This window comes from Mustelus asterias, chromosome 22 (assembly GCF_964213995.1).
Source record: "Mustelus asterias chromosome 22, sMusAst1.hap1.1, whole genome shotgun sequence".
NCBI lineage: Eukaryota > Metazoa > Chordata > Chondrichthyes > Carcharhiniformes > Triakidae > Mustelus > Mustelus asterias.
In genome coordinates, this window is record NC_135822.1 from 60,259,824 (window position 1) to 60,276,291 (window position 16,468).

A 16,468-nucleotide genomic window follows, 5' to 3' on the forward strand; every position below is an offset into this window, starting at 1 on the left:
AAAACGGACTTGTTTTGAGTGTGAAATGTACGTTGTGCTCATTTTCGTGAATTGACGGGATTCCACGTTTTCCATCCAGGAATCCCAACTCTTGGGAAGAATGTCGTCGTTGCTGGACGGTCAAAAAATGTGGGAATGCCCATCGCGATGCTGCTGCATACAGACGGGGCCCACGAGAGACCTGGAGGTGAGGGTGAAATGATGCACTTGGTTTAAGTGACATGATGCGATCGACAATCTGCTGAATTTCGATTGTGTTCTTTTGACGACAGCAGCCACAATTCTAAATATCTGATTCGAGTTTAGGACCAAGTCCATAGACACAGTACAGTCTCTGTTCTTTTTCCAAGTGTTTGGTTCTTGGCTAATGCATCTCAAACAGCCTGCCTGTACCATGTAGGCCATTCGGCCCATTGAGTCTGCACCCACCGCAATCCCACCCAGGCCCAATCCCCATAAACCCACGTATTTACCCTAGCTAGTCTCCCTGACACCAAGGGGCAATTTTAAACTGAGTATTCTCACCAAATTTTACCGACTGGCGGTTGCCCTGACATGAAGTTTAATAAAAACATTATTCAAGATATTTAAAATGTTAATGGGCCTTCATTTTGAAGTTCAGTCTGCTTTATTTATTCCTATTAACTATTGTACAAAATTAGACCCCCATGATGCAATTTTACAAGTGCCGTCATGTTTTTAAGTGGCCCCTAAATCTGCGTTAATAATGGTGGGAAGTGGGTTTTGTGACTTCTGGGAAGAGTACCAATTGGAAGTGCCCCAATTTGGGGCGGCATGGTGGCACAGTGGTTAGCACTGCTGCCTCACAGCGCCAGGGACCCGGGTTTTATTCCCGGCTTGTGTCATTGTGTGGAGTTTGCGCGTTCTCCCTGTGTCTGCGTGGGTTTCCTCCGGGTGCTCTGGTTTCCTCCCACAGTCCAAAGATGTGCGGGTTAGGTGGATTGGCCATGCTAAAATTGACCCTTTGTGTCAGGGGGACTAGCTAGGGTAAATACGTGGGGTGATGGGGATAGGGCCTGGACGGGATTGTGGTTGGTGCAGACTCGATGGGCTAAATGGCCTCCTTCTGCACTGTAGGGATTCTATGAAGCCTACATTTTCTATGTCTCAAAGCAAAACCACTCTGTTTAAGATTAGCTATAAGATTATGCTGCTCTTTGCATTTAATTTTACAGTAAGATTGAGTCTCCTGTGATCTGAAGTTTGTGCTGTTGTGCATGCTATGAATTGGACTTCACAGCAAAGGCTAAGCCGTTGCCTTACAAGCGCAGAACTTGGTGACTGTCCACTATACCTTCCACGGTCCATTATTAAGACTCTGTATTGCAATCCCGACTTATTACATTCAGGCGAAAAGTAAATAGTTAAAGGTGGGGCCAAAATACAAAGTGGAACTAGCAGTATCAGAATTTGCCTTTTGCAAATAGGACGGTGGTTCTTCCAAGAAACTATTACATGGGTGATGATTGAAGTGACGTGATGTGAACTGCAACCTGCTGTCTTTCGATTGTGTTCTTTTGACTCCAGCAGACACGATTCTAAATATCCGATTTTGGTTCTTGGCCAATACATGTCAAACAACCCACCTGTTGCTCTTGTAGACCGGTTGCCTCTCGTAGACTGAGCATTCTCAGTAAACTTTTATCTGACCCACTGTTGTCATGACATGAAGTTTAATAAAAACCTTACTAACGGTAGCTATCCAGAAGCACGCTTTTCAAACTCATTTCACCTGTTTAATTGCTGAATTTGTAAAAATATATTTAAAAACACACTTTCCTCCTATTGACAGCCTGAGAAATATGTTTTCCTTACAACTTTGGTTGGGGATTTAAGATAATATCTGGGCATTTCTTCAGAGACATAGGTTAGAGGTTGTTTCCTAAGCTTTGAAGCTCTTTTGAGATGCATCACTGCATTTATATATATCACTGCCTTTATAAGGGACACTGCAGTGTCCCTTTCCATCTGAAGAGTTTAATCTTGCAATTAGTGGCCCACGGAAGGCAATGAGACCCTTTCTTAATTAATCTGATGTATTTGGCTTCAAGCAAGCTCTTGTATCTCACCTATTACCTCGTACAGCACAGAGATCTATTGCTTTACTCACTAATTGAACTTTAACGCGAAGTGTTGTATTTGCAGGGGATGCCACGGTGACCATCTCCCATCGATACACACCCAAAGACCAGCTGAGGGAGTACACCAAGCTCGCGGACATCATTGTGGCTGCAGCAGGTGTGGTTTCAAGCTTTAGGAGTGTTTGACATTGGAGCCTTTGAGTAAAGTGTTGGATGTGGTTATGTTTCGGATGCAAAATGAGCATAGTGTTTCGTACCATTTTGCTTAGCTTAGTCAAAAGCAGCAGATAGAACATCCCCCAATCAAAGTGTAAACTCCAGCGTGTGACCCTTTGACAGAACCACTCATAAATGCTGGTTCATGATTTTGAGGAATCTATTCTTTTACTTTCGGAGAGCAATCATTATTTTCGTTTGAGATGAAGGCAGGTTCAGTTGAAGCTTTTCTCAAATTACTACGTTCAGTGGAACTGGCAGCTTTTTTTGCTATCAGTGTTTGGAATTGGCTCAGTTGTGCACTACCCTGTGAGCGTTCAGTGACTATGACTAATGCGCAAATCCTACGAATCAATAGTTTAAATTGGGTGCAAATCCCCATTAATAAATTGGTAACAGGTTGTTAGATTCTGTGCTTCCATATATTAAAACAAATCCGAATTTGCACAAGTTCAAGATTCCTTACTTGCTGGAGACTATGTAATCATATGACCCCCACCTATCTTTTAAAAAAAATTAATTTGTGGGACGTGGGTGTTGCTGGCTGGGCCAGCAGTCATTGCCTAATCTCAAGTTGCCCAAGGGCAGTTGAAAGTCAACCACATTGCTGTGGCTCTGGAGTCACATGTAGGCCAGACTGGGTAAGGACAGCAGATTGCCTTCCTAAAGGACATTAGTGAACCAGATGGGGTTTTCCGACAATCGGTCCTTTAATTCCTGATTTTAAAAAAAATGTATCTGCCGTGGCGGGATTCGAAAGCAAGTCCCCAGAACATTACCTGAGTTTCTGGATGAATAATCGAGCGATAATACCACTGGGCCATCACCTCCCTCTGCTCGACATTTAACAAGATCAATATTGAAATTGTTCATCAACTCCACTTTCCTGTCATATCTCTGCATTCTTTATTCCCTTGGTATCAAAAACCTGAAATCGTAGCGCTGTATGAAGAAATTTCTCCTCCTTCTCTCCATCCGAAATGCCCAATGTCTTACCCTGGAGCTGCAAACCCTAGTTCTCGACTCTGTAAATTTGATGTTTCTGTGAGGTCCCCTCCCATTCCTCTGAAATACCGAAGAAGATGGTCTCATTCTACTCGCTATCACTGCACAAATGAATATTGTCTTTTCCGAGTTTTGTGACTTGACCGGCTTCTCCCGTGCATTGCAGGTATCCCGAAGCTAATCACCGCTGACATGATTAAAGAAGGAGCGGCAGTCATTGACGTTGGAATTAATCGTATCCAGGACCCTATCACCGGCAAGCTAAAGCTGGTTGGCGATGTTGATTTTGAAGGTAATTGGAGGATGAATGAACACAGGAGTTATTAAAAGAGTGCATGAAATATGGAGAATGTGTGGTGTGTGCCTGATACATCAGGTTGGCACGGTGGCGCAGTGGTTAGCACTGCTGCCTCTCAATTCCTGGCTTGGGTCACTGTCTCTGTGGGGTCTGCACTTTCTCCCCGTGCCTGCATGGGTTTCCTCCGGGTGCTCTGGTTTCCTTCCACAGTCCAAAGATGTGCAGGTTAGGTTTGTTTGGCCATGCTAAATTGCCCCATAGTGTCAGGGGGATAAGCAGGGTAAATGAGGGTTATGGGAATAGGGCCTGGGTGGGATTGTGGTTGCTGCAGACTTGATGTACTGTAGGGATTCTATGATAAATGGTGTTGTGGCTGGTCGGCTGTGGAAGAGAATAATTTACTGTTAATTCTGTTTAGCGCCTTTCAAAAAAGTGGGCCCAACAACTTCAAAGAGGTTGAAAGCCACGATTTAATTATATTTGTATATTGGCTTGAGGCACTTCGCGAATGTTAGCAACAAAACATTTTTTTGAAACTAAGCCACGGGAGGAGTTATTGGGGCAGATGATCGAAAGCATGGTCCAAGAGGGAGACTTTAATCATCATCTTAAGTGGAGGAAGAGGTAGAGAAGCCCAGGGAGGGAATTTCGGAGCTTGCAGCTCATTATTTTAACTCTAGGGTGTGAAATAAACCAACATAGGAGGAGCGTAGCGATCACTGGGACTTGTAGAAGTGAAAGAGGTCCCTGTGAAGGAGGGATGAGGATATCGAATAATTAAACTGAAGATGCAGGTTTTTTAATTTGAGGTGTTTTCAGATCGCATGGCAGTGTCAGTCAACATTAAAAGCTGGGCGGCACAGTGGTTAACACTGCTGCCTCACAGCGCCAGGGGACCCGGCTTCGATTCCCAGCTCGGGTCACTGTCTGTGCGGAGTCTGCACGTTCTCCCCGTGACTGTGTGGGTTTCCTCCGGGTGCTCCGGTTTTCTCCCGCAGTCCAAAAGACGTGCTGGTTAGGTGCTAAATTCTCCCTCAGTGTAACCCGAACAGGCGCCGGAGTGTGGCAACTAGGGGATTTTCGCAGTAACTTCATTGCAGTGTTAATGTAAGCCTAACTTGTGACCCTAATAAACAAACTTTAAACCTTGGCTTTCTGAAATTTGCTCATCGGCCCCTTGACTGAGAAAGTTATGCATATATATCCCATCCCCCACCCCACCCTGAGCGAAAAGGGTCGGGCAAGCCTGTTGTAAATAGTTCAAGAAGGATTAGTTTGGCACGCTAACAGCCAGTGTGTTATTTTTGACTTTGCTAAGGGCCGTTTTAATGTGGGGTGGCAAAGCTGCGTGGATTGTTACGCTTCTACTCCAAGAGAGCTCGAGTGGGAGGTCTGTCCGTCTGTCTTGCTGTTAATCCTTCATGTTCCAACTTGGGAAACATGCAGTTGTGAGAGCCCGGGCAGAGACCAGTTCTCCTGTCTCTGCCATATCCCTGGGTCATTACAGTACGTTTGAACCTGGAATCCTGCAAATAGACAGAATTGGATATCAAAGCAGGCACTATTTGAGCAAGTTTGCCCGACTGATTCCTAGGATGGCAGGATTGTTCTATGAGGAGAGATTGAATCGACTAGACCTGTATGCACTCAAGTTTAGAACAATGAGAGGGGGCCCTCATTGCAACATTTTAATATTCATAAAATCCCTACAGTGCAGAAGGAGGCCATTCAGCCCATAGAATCTGGACCAACCACAATCCCATCCAGGCCCTATCCCCACAGTCCCACGTATTTATCCTGCTAGTCTCCCTGACACTAAGGGGCAAATTTAGCATGACCAATCAACCTAACCCGCACATCCTGTGGGAGGAAACTGGAGCACCCGGGGGAAACCCATGCAGACACAGGGAGAGCATGTAGACTCCACACAGACAGTGACCAGGCCGGGAATTGAACCTGGGTCCCTGGTGCTGTCAGGAAGCAGTGCTAACCACTGTGCCACTGTGTCACCCCTCTCAGTTTTCACCAGGGTTGGATAGATGGGTTGCAAGATTGATGTTTCCCCTGGCTGGGGGTTTCTAAATGAGGGGTCACAGTCTCAGGATATGAGGTAGGCCATTTAGGACTGGGATGAGGAGGAACATCTTCACTCAGAGGGTGGAATTATCCACCACAGAAAGCTGGAGGCCAAGGGACTGAATATATTTAAGAAGGATGTAGATTTCTAGACTCTAAGGGTGTTGAACGGTATGGGGAGAGAGCAGAAGTTTGGCATTGAGATGGAGGATCAGCCATGATCATACTGAATGTGTTATCCCGCCCCTATTTTCTGTTTGAGTTGAAAACTACACATCCAACTTTTCAGTGCTTTAAGAAATTTCACTTATATCATGTTTTCAGAATGTCGATGGGACAAATGGTTTATTTGGAACAGCAAGTACTTGGTAGAGGAAATTTCCACACCTTCACAGTGGTTAGCACTGCTGCCTCACAGCGCCAGGGACCCTGGCTCGATTCCCACCTCGGGTCACCGTCTGTGCGGAGTCTGCACTTTCTCCCCGTGTCTGCTTGGGTTTCCTCCAGGTGCTCCGGTTTCCTCCCACAGTCCAAAGACGTGCGGGTTAGGTTGATTGGCCAGGCTAAATTGTCCCTTAGTGTCAGGGGAACTAGCTATGGTAAATGCATGGGGTTACGGGGATAGGGCCTGGGTGGGATTGAGGTTGGTGCAGACTCGATGGGCCGAATGGCCTCCTTCTGCATTGTAGGGATCCGACGATCCTAATTGAAATCAGATTATACTGTGCAGCATTCAGTTTAGCAGTCCCAATTTCTTTTTTCAAAGGAACATTCCAGTGTGCGAGGAAAATCAAGGCCCCCACGTGAAAAATATCAGTTTCAGTTTAGAGTTTTAATACCTGCCATCTAAGATACAAGTTTTTATCTCCTTGGACTGGAGAAGTCTGTAAATTTTCAAATTATGATCAGCTTGATTAGTTTAGTGAATTGGCGGAATGAGCTCGTGACTTGTTCAATGGCTGCATTTAGTTTGCACGTGATTATAATTTTTCTTTTGAACTGGGAAATATCACTGGAATGAGGCCACGTTGCAGAGTGAATAAATCCTTCATTGTCCATCGTAGGATTTAAAAAAATGTTTTGGGAATTTGGGCATGGATTGCTGTGCAACAGTAAGATGCTTCGAGTATAAGGTCGGTTCCTAAGTATACATGGACTGAATCCGGCCTGTTTTGTTGCTGGATTGCCGAGTCTGATTAGCATTTGTGCAATAAAAGCAAAACTTTGGATGCTGGAAATCTGGAACAAAAACGGAACATGCTGGAAAGGCTGAGCAGGTCTGGCAGCATTGAACATAGAACAGTACAGCACAGGACAGGCCCTTCGGCCCATGATGTTGTGCCGAGCTTTATCTGAAACCAAGATCAAGCTATCCCACTCCCTATCATCCTGGTGTGCTCCATGTGCCTATCCAATAACCGCTTAAATGTTCCTAAAGTGTCTGACTCCACTATCACTGCAGGCAGTCCATTCCACATCCCAACCACTCTCTGTGTAAAGCACCTACCTCTGATATCCTTCCTATATCTCCCACCACGAACCCTATAGTTATGCCCCCTTGTAATAGCTCCATCCACCTGAGGAAATAGTCTTTGAACGTTCACTCTATCTATCCCCTTCATCATTTTATAAACCTCTATTAAGTCTCCCCTCAGCCTCCTCCGCTCCAGAGAGAACAGCCCTAGCTCCCTCAACCCTTCCTCATAAGACCTACCCTCCAAACCAGGCAGCATCCTGGTAAATCTCCTCTGCACTCTTTCCAGCGCTTCCACATCCTTCTTATAGTGAGGTGACCAGAACTGCACACAATATTCCAAATGTGGTCTCACCAAGGTCCTGTACCGTTACAGCATAAACCCACGGCTCTTAAACTCCAACCCCCTGTTAATAAAAGCTAACACACTTTTCCACAGCATCTTTGGAAAGAGAGAGTTCAAGTTTCGAGTCCATATGACTCTTTGGAACTAAAGAGGGGACAGAATGTGTTGGATTGTATACTGTATAATGGAGGACAAAGCTGCTGGAACAGAGTCAGTGATAGGTGGGAGCTTGGAGAGATTGCTACAAATACGTAGGTCTTGAAACGGAGGCATAGTTGATAGAATCACACAATCCCTAAGTGCACCGACCACAATCCCACCCAGGCCCTATCCCCATAACCCCATGCAATTCCCCGAGCTTGGCCTCCTGACACCTAAGGAGCAATTTAGCATGGCCAATCCACCTAACCCCCACACATCTTTGGACTGTGGGAGGAAACCGGAGCACCCGGAGGAAACCCACGCAGACACGAGGCAGAAGGTGCAGACTCTGCACAGACAGTGACCCAAACCGGGAATTGAACCCGGGTCCCTGGCGCTGTGAGGCAGCAGTGCTAACCACTGTGCCACCGTGCCGATGACGGTGTGAAGGGCTAAAGAAAGTGTGTTCTTGGACAAGAAATGTGTGGAGCTTTCTTTTTTTTTCTTGTCCTACTCAGGCCGACTCCCACAATGTTTTTTTTCATGACATCATTAATTTATTGGTGCCACTTAATGCTCTCGTCTGGATCTGGAAAGATTATTGATTTTATTTTTTGACCTCCCTGCTCCCAATTTCTACCCCATTCCCCTTCAAGTGTCCATCTTGAACACTTCCCTTCCTTCACCTCTCTGTCTCCATTTCTGGTGATAGACCGGCCACCAATATTAATTACAAACCTATCAACTCCCACAGCTACCTCCACTATAAGTCCTCTCAGCCTGCTTCCTGCAAGGACTCCATCCCATTCTCCCGGTTTCTCTGCCTCCATCGTATCTGTTCCAACGATGCCACTTTGAAAATGGTTTCTGACATGTCTGCCTTTTGCCTTTTATCTGAGGTCACTGCTCCCCCCTCTCCCTTGTGTTTGACAGCGCACTCAACCAGGTTCAACCCATTTCCTACACCCCTGTCCTCGCTCATTTTCCCTTCTTCCTTGTCCTCATTTTCCACCCCACCATTTCCACCAACTCCAGCATGATGTAACCATGCAACACATTCTCTGCTCCCTCGCCCTCCACCCTGGCCAGCATTCCGCAGAAAACGCCCCCTTTATCCTGGTCCACTCCTCCATTATTCCCTTCCCACGGCACCTTCCCTTGCAATCGCAGAAAGTGCAACGCCTGCCCCGTGATCTCCTCACCATTCAAGACCCAAATACTCCTTTCAGGTGAAGCAACATTTCAGTTGCACCTCCTTCAATTGAGTTCATGTATTCGCCGCTTCTAATGCGGCCTCCTCGACATTGAGGAGACAAAACGCAGTCTGCTTTGCAGAACACCTTTGCTTAGTCTGCAAGCATGGTCCCCAGCCTTCCTGTTGCACGTCACTTCAACTCAACATCTGTCTCTTTTCCATGTGTCTGTCCTTGGCCTGTTACAGTGAAGCCCAATGCAAGCTGGGAGAGCGGCACCTCCTTTTCTCATTAGGCATATTACAGCCCTCTGGACTCCGTATGAGTTCAACAACTTTAGACTGACCTTTCTCCTCCATCCGTTGCTTGGTCTTTTCTGAACACTGACTTGTTCTCCCATTAACACATTCTGATATCTTATCTTTATGCCACCCTGACACCTTCTTTAGCCTTTCACACTGCCATTAACGCTTCCTGTGTCTCGTGACTTGTGCCTCTTTGTTGCAATATCTCTTAGGTTCCACCTCTGACCTTCTATTCTGATGTGGAGATGCCGGCGTTGGACTGGGGTAAACTACTTCTATTCTGATCCAGCTGCTACACCCCCCCATTCAATACACAGTTAATCATGTTTCTCCTACAGACTCGAAACTTTAACTATTTCTCTCTCCACAGATGCTGCCAGACCTGATTATCATTTAAAAGTTATAAAGTTTATTTACTAGTGTCACAAAGAAAATTACAGCACAGGAACAGGCCATTCGGCCCTCCAAGTTTACACCGATCATGCTAAAACCCCCTACCCTTCCGGGGACCATATCCCTCTATTCCCATCCTATTCAGGTTTTGTCCAGACGCCCCTTAAAAGTCACTGTTGTATCTGCTTCCACTACCTCCCCCAGCAGCGAGTTCCAGGCACCCACCACCCTCTGTGTAAAACATTTGCCTCGTACCTCTCCTTTAAACCTTGCCCCTCGCACCTTAAACCTGTGCCCCCTAGTAATTGACTCTTCCACCCTGGGAAAAAGCTTCTGACTATCCACTCTGTCCATGCCCCTCATAATCTTGTAGACTTCTATCAGGAAGGGGTGGCACAGTGGTTAGCATTGCTGCCTCACAGCGCCAGGGACCTGGGTTCAATTCCAGCCTTGGTCACAGTTTGTGTGGAGTCTGCACATTCTCACCATATCTGTGTGGGTTTCCTCCGGGTGCTCCGGTTTCCCCTCTCACTCCAAAGATGTGCAGGGTAGGTGGATTGGCTATGATAAATGACCCTAGTGTCAGGGGGATCAGCAGGGGTTATGGTGAGGGGCTGGGTGGGGTTGTCATTGGAGGCTTGATGGGCTGAATGGCCTCCTTCTGTACTGTAGGGATTCAATGACTCTCAGTAGGCTGACATTAACACTGCAATGAATTTACTGTGAAAATCCCCTGGTTCCCACACTCCGGGGACTGTTCGGGTACACCTGAGGGAGAAGTTAGCATGGCCAATGCACTTAACCAGCACGTCTTTCAGACTGTGGGAGGAAACCAGAGTATCCAGAGGAAATCTATGCAGACACGGAGAGAACGTGCAGACTCCGCACAGACAGTGACCCAAGCTGGGAATCGAACCCAGGCTCCTGGTGCTGTGAGGCAGCAGTGCTAACCTCTGTGCCACCATGTCGCCCCATAACCAAAGATTTGAAATATCATAGTGGGAGCAATGTCTTGAAAGACAGCCTTTTAGTGCTCTGTCCATTTGGCCACAGCTGTGAGTACTACAGTTATGAACTTCCATTTGGAAAGCCTGCAATCTAACCCTGAATTAAGTACATGGTGGCACAGTGGTTAGCAGTGCTGCCTCACAGCACCTGGGACCCGGGTTTGATTCCCGGCGCGGGTCACTGTCTGTGTTGAGTTTGCACATTCTCCCCATGTCTGCGTGGGTTTCCTCCGGGTGCTCCAGTTTCCTCCCACAGCCCAAAGATATGCAGGTTAGGCGGATTGGCCATGTTAAATTGCCCCTAAAGTGTCAGGCAGACTGGCAGGGTAAATACGTGGGGTGACAGGGATAGGGCCTGGATGGGATTGTGGTCGGTGCAGACTCGATGGGCTGAATGGCCTCCTTCAGCACTATAGGGATTCTATGATTCATGATGGGGGAAGATATTTTTTAAAAATTGTAATCTTAAACTATTTTTTCTTTAACTTGTATCTTTTTCAGAAGTGAAGAAGAAAGCCAGTTTTATAACACCGGTACCAGGAGGAGTTGGACCCATGACTGTTGCCATGCTGATGAAAAACACCATCATTGCAGCCAAGAAGCTTTTAAAATTGAGGGAGAACTGAACAAATAGTTATCCTGTGGTCGTGCCATAGAGGGCTGGGGGCGCAGCACCCTGTCGAACATTCCAACGTACTGTTTTACATCCACACATACCAAAGGCTAACAACTGAGCAATTTATTTATTTTCATATCGTGCTTGAGGGCGCTATGTTTTTCACTTTGCATTGAATGTAATTTATTTACGAGTACCTTTTTAGTTAAGAATCTAAATTATGTGCAATTTTAGAGTTTGCGTAGGAAGCCTCTCAGTAACACAAGAGTCCTTAGGTCAATTGTTGGGAATATCTGCTCCCTTTATTAAAAGAAGAAGCTGTTTTTATTCCTGGTTTTGAAGTTATGATGAGCGGACATGGAATTTTCTAGGCCAAGGAAGGGCTCCTGGTACTGCAGTTGTAATCTGTTTGAAGGTATTAATGAAGGCGGCCCAGCAACAATTCTGCTGGTTCCGTTGTCATTTGGTACGACGAGGAATGTTGTAAATGTAGATAATTTTACAGTGTAGCCTGTATCATTTTGCAGTACTCTATTCCTGGAGAAAGTGAAGCCAACAGAAATTCCGTCAATGATTTGAGCATTCTCCATTAAGCTCAGACAGTATTTGAATGACTCCTAAGCCACTGAGGCACCATGGTTGCGAGGTTGGCAATGTGTAGTGCATTGGCACATCAGTATGCTCCTCCACACAAGTTTTGAGACAGAGTCTCTGTGTTCTGCGAATGTCAGGCAACCCTTCTTTCTTCTCCTCCTCCAATGTGAGTAGGCCATATCAGTGGGCCATAAAAGCCTGCTTGTCGTACCACTGGCTGGACAGTTTGGGGGAGGTGAACAGACTCCGGGGGAGGGGGTGCGGTGCAGAGCAGACAAAGTCAGAGTGCTCTGTCTCCGAAGCAGCTAATGGTTGGGTGCTGGAACATTTCATGTTTTATCTGTTACAATCTGCCCTAGTTATGGTGGAATTGCCTTCTTTGCAATGCACATATGGAGGCATCGCTGTCTGGTCTAGCTGGACAAGATTAACTTCCAAGGTTGATATGAGCTGTGACCATGCAGTATTTGTGGCAAGAAGCTAAATATTCACGGTCATATCAACTCTTTCAATAAATGATTAAAAATTATGGAGTCACCGTACTTGAAGAATGCAATGGCTGAGTTATTGTAACTCGGTGAATGCGAGGCAGCCAAGCTTTAGGTATAATGTGTATTAATCACATGCTGATGTAAGATAGGAGTGGTTCAGGCTCTGAATTAAAGTTTGTTAACATTTTAAAAGTAAATCTCGTCCTGTCATTGTGAAGCTGTCACAACCTTCTAGAGAATCAAAGAATCCCTTTAGTGCAGAAGAGGCCATTTGACTCATTGAGTCCACACCAACCCTCTGATAGAGCATCTTATCCAGACCCTATCCCTGTAATTCCATTTAGCGTGGCCAGTCCGCTTCACCTACATATCTTGGGACTAAGGGACAATTTAGCATGACCAATCTACCTAACCAGCACATCATTGGACACTAAGGGGCAACTTAGCATGGCCAGCCCAACTAACCTACACATCTTTGGACACTAAGGGGCAATTTAGCATGGCCAATCCGCCTCACCTAGAGTCATAGAGATATCCAGCACGGAAACAGGCCCTTTGACCCAACTCGTCCATGTCGACCAGGTTTCCTAAACTGAACTTATCCCATTTGCCTGCGTTTGGGCCCATATCCCTCAACCTTTCCCATCCATGTACCTGTCCAAATGTCTTTTAAATGCTGTAATTGTACCTGCCTCTCGCACCTCATCTGGCAGCTCATTCCATATACGCACCACCCTCTGGGTGAAAAAGTTGCCCCTCAGGTCCCCTTTCCCTTCTCATCTTAAACCTGTGCCCTCTAGTTTTGGGCTCCCCTTTACCCTGGGGAAAAGGCATCGGCTATTCACCTTATCTATGCCCTCCCATGATTATATAAACCTTTATAAGGGTCACCCCTCATCCTCCTACGCTCCAGGGAAAAAAGTCCCAGCCTATCCAGCCTCTCCTTATATTTCAAACCTTCCAGTCCCGGTAACATCCTTGTAAATCCTTTTCCAGTTTAATAACCTCCTTCCTATAGTATGGTGACCAGAATTGTACGCAGTACTGAAATGTGGCCTTCCCAATGTCTTGTACATTTGTAACATGACGTCCCAACTCCTATACTCAATGCTCTGTGCATCTTTGGAGTGTGGGAGGAACCCGGAGGAAATCTACTCTGACACAAGGAGAAATTGCGAACTCCCCACACACACAGTTACCTGCGGCTGGAATTGAATCTGGGTCCCTGGAGCTGTGAGGCAGCAGTGCTAACCACTATGCTGTCCAGGGGCTAAATTAGCCTCAGCTGTCTTGTCCTTACTACACCCTGCATGCGTGCGCACATGCATACACACACACACACACACAATGCCAACCTGTGCCCCAGCCACCTGATGACCCCTTGTATTCTCCGTGCTAATTGAACAATGTATTTAAAGAAACAAAACACATAAAGTGAGCAATTGATCACACTTGGAATGGGTTCATTCTGAAAGTTTGTCGGAGGTACATTATCTTTTTCCTGCGGAAGTTATCATGAGCTTTACCTAGTATGCAGGTCCTGTTTGACAGCGGCCATTTATTTATTTATTAATGTCACAAGTAGGCTTACATTAACACTGCAATGAAGTTACTGTGGAAAATCCCCTAGTTGTCGCACTCTGGCGTCTGTTCGGGTACGCTGATTTAAATGCACATAAAAAGGAAACTGATTCCAGATCTAAAATATGCTAAAACTGCATGCAGCACCTCCTGAACAAAAATTCAAGCATTCCTTATCCTAATGAGCGTTGATAGAAGGTAATGTCTGAAAGCAAGAATGGAGTAGTGTGGGAGGGGAGAACTGAGCTCAGCAGAGTACCAGGAAAATTAGCAGCACCCTCACTACAGACTGGGTGTCTCTGCATGTACATGAAATAGACAGTGCAGACAAATGTTGGATGTTTCACTACAATCTATCAACAGGATACAGCTGAATGTCCTTGCCAACAGCACCAAAACTGTAATTAAGACATGATTAAGTGACCATTGTCTAAACGGACATTCTATCTGTCCATCACTAAAGATTATGACAGTACAGATGGGATGCATTTGAACAGCTATTGTCTCTGGCCTACCTCTTTATATCATATGTAAATAATTAACCGGTATGCGTGACTAGAAACAATTATCTTTATTGGAAGTTGTAAGAAATGTTCTATAAAAAAGGCTGACTATGCACAATTGAGCAGAGCAGACTGAAGAAGCCTTAGGAATTCTTCAATTCTCTCCTTATCGATAAGAAGGCAATAAAGGATCCACCACCCGCGAACGCTATGTCCGAATATCTTTTTAGCTCTGACAGTAGGCTCAGCCGTAATTCCCCCGTTCCTCCTTCCACCCCCCCGCTCCCAAATCGTCTTCTACCTCATCTGAAATGGGGACTCAGATCATTTTTATCTGAAACCATACTGCAGCCAAGAGTTCCTCACTTCACGAATGGGGAAACCAAATGGAGGAGGAGGAGGAGGGGTGGGATTGGAAAAAAAAGTAGCAAATGTTTTCTCGCACCGAGAAGCCACCATTCTTAACATCCATCCAATTGGTTTGTAGGAACGGAAATTACATCGCTCAGTAATTGATTGATGCCTAACTATGTTAACAAGGAAAATGAAAAGCAGGTAAAACAATTTCTCAAGCGTTGTTTCAATCAGAAGGAACCAAATTAAAACAGCAATGTCCATGGTCCAGGGTCTGCTTTGTGCTGAATCAGAGTTGACCTGAGGGTGGAGGGAATAACATCACCCAGGCTTCCTGCCTCGATGGCTAAATTATTTATTAATTTATTAGTCACAAGTAGGCTTACATTAGCACTGCAATGAAGTTACTGTGAAAATCCCCTCGTCGCCACACTCCGACCCTGTTCGGGTTAATGTACCTAACCAGCACGTCTTTCAGACTGTGGGAGGAAACCGGAGCACCCGGAGGAAACCCACGCAGACACGGGGGAAGAACGTACAGACTCCGCTCAGACTGACCCAAGCCGGGAATCGAACTCAGGTCCCTGGTGCTGTGAGGCAGCAGAACCAACCACTGTGCCAACGTGCTGATCTAATAATAAATTAAATTAATATATTATTAAATAATAAATTTAAGAAATATAATCATATATCGCCCTAAGAAATTAGAATAAACTTTAATTAAACAAAATCACAAAATGCTGGGAATAGTCAGCAGGTCAGGCAGTGTCTGTGACTAATGGAAAAAGAGTTAGGGCGAGATTCCCTTTCCTCCCAGCCACGTGTTTCCCGCGGCGGGAAGTGGCGAGTTGTTTGCCAGCGGCAGGATTCTCTGGTCCCGCCGCTGTCAATGGGAATTCCCGTTGACATCACCCCATGCCGGTGGGAAACCCACAGGGGGCGCACTGCGGATGGGGGCCAGAGAATCCCGCCGGCTTGAATGACCGGAGAATTCCGGCCTTAATATTTCAGGTTGATTTTTCGTAAGAACCGGAAAATTTGAGGGATGTAACAATCTATGTGATTGGTCGCAGTTTGGAGGAGGCTGCACTGTAAAAACGAGAATGCAGTTGACTGAATTGGAAATTAAATTGGCGTTTTACCTGGAACCATTGTCGGGGGGGGGGCTTTGGAATGGCCTATGGAGGTGAGCGGACAGGTATCGCCCCTCTTGTGCTTGTTTGGGAATCTAGGATTGAGATTTGAGAGGTGGACAGGGTGTCATGGAAGGAACTCCCCCTCTGGAATGATGGGTGGGGAGGGGTTGTTGGCATTTGTTAGTCTTTGCCTGCTAAATAAAAGGGGAACAATGATATAGACACACAGGTTTTATTCCGCTTCACCATGTCTCACTATCGACATTACCATGTGCCAGAAGGGAGTGTTTTCCACTTAAACTGTCTCTTGCTTGTGTCCCTTATTTATCTTTCTCAAATCTGGTGCTTTCTACACTCTTCTGGAGAATTATCAAATCAATTTCTGCAGAGAAGTAAAACAATATAATGCAACTTGTTCCAAAGATTCCCAACCCTTCGAAATAAATTTCTCCTCATCCCAGGTCTGAACCTAAATGATGGGCCCATTATCCAGATAGACTCCATGTTCTAGATTCTCCAGACAGTGGAAAGAACCTCTTGAAGTCTACCCCATCAAGCTGACAAGTCCTTCAAATGCATCTGTGCAATCTTTATGTTTCCCAAATCACTCTTTCGCCAGGAGCTGAATTGTGGCAAC

At 45.9% G+C, this 16,468-nt stretch overlaps 1 protein-coding gene across 1 annotated transcript in view; it reads left to right on the forward strand.

The window, feature by feature from the left end:
• The window catches only part of mthfd2 (methylenetetrahydrofolate dehydrogenase (NADP+ dependent) 2, methenyltetrahydrofolate cyclohydrolase), a 32,135-nt gene extending 17,591 nt beyond the window's left edge, over positions 1–14,544 (forward strand). The window contains exons 5-8 of the mRNA XM_078239371.1: positions 80–187; positions 2,167–2,259; positions 3,490–3,615; positions 11,058–14,544. Coding sequence (XP_078095497.1) covers positions 80–187; positions 2,167–2,259; positions 3,490–3,615; positions 11,058–11,182 — 452 coding nt within the window. The 3' untranslated portion in view covers positions 11,183–14,544. The remainder of the gene's footprint in view (positions 1–79; positions 188–2,166; positions 2,260–3,489; positions 3,616–11,057) is intronic.
• The last annotated feature ends 1,924 nt before the right edge of the window (positions 14,545–16,468 follow it).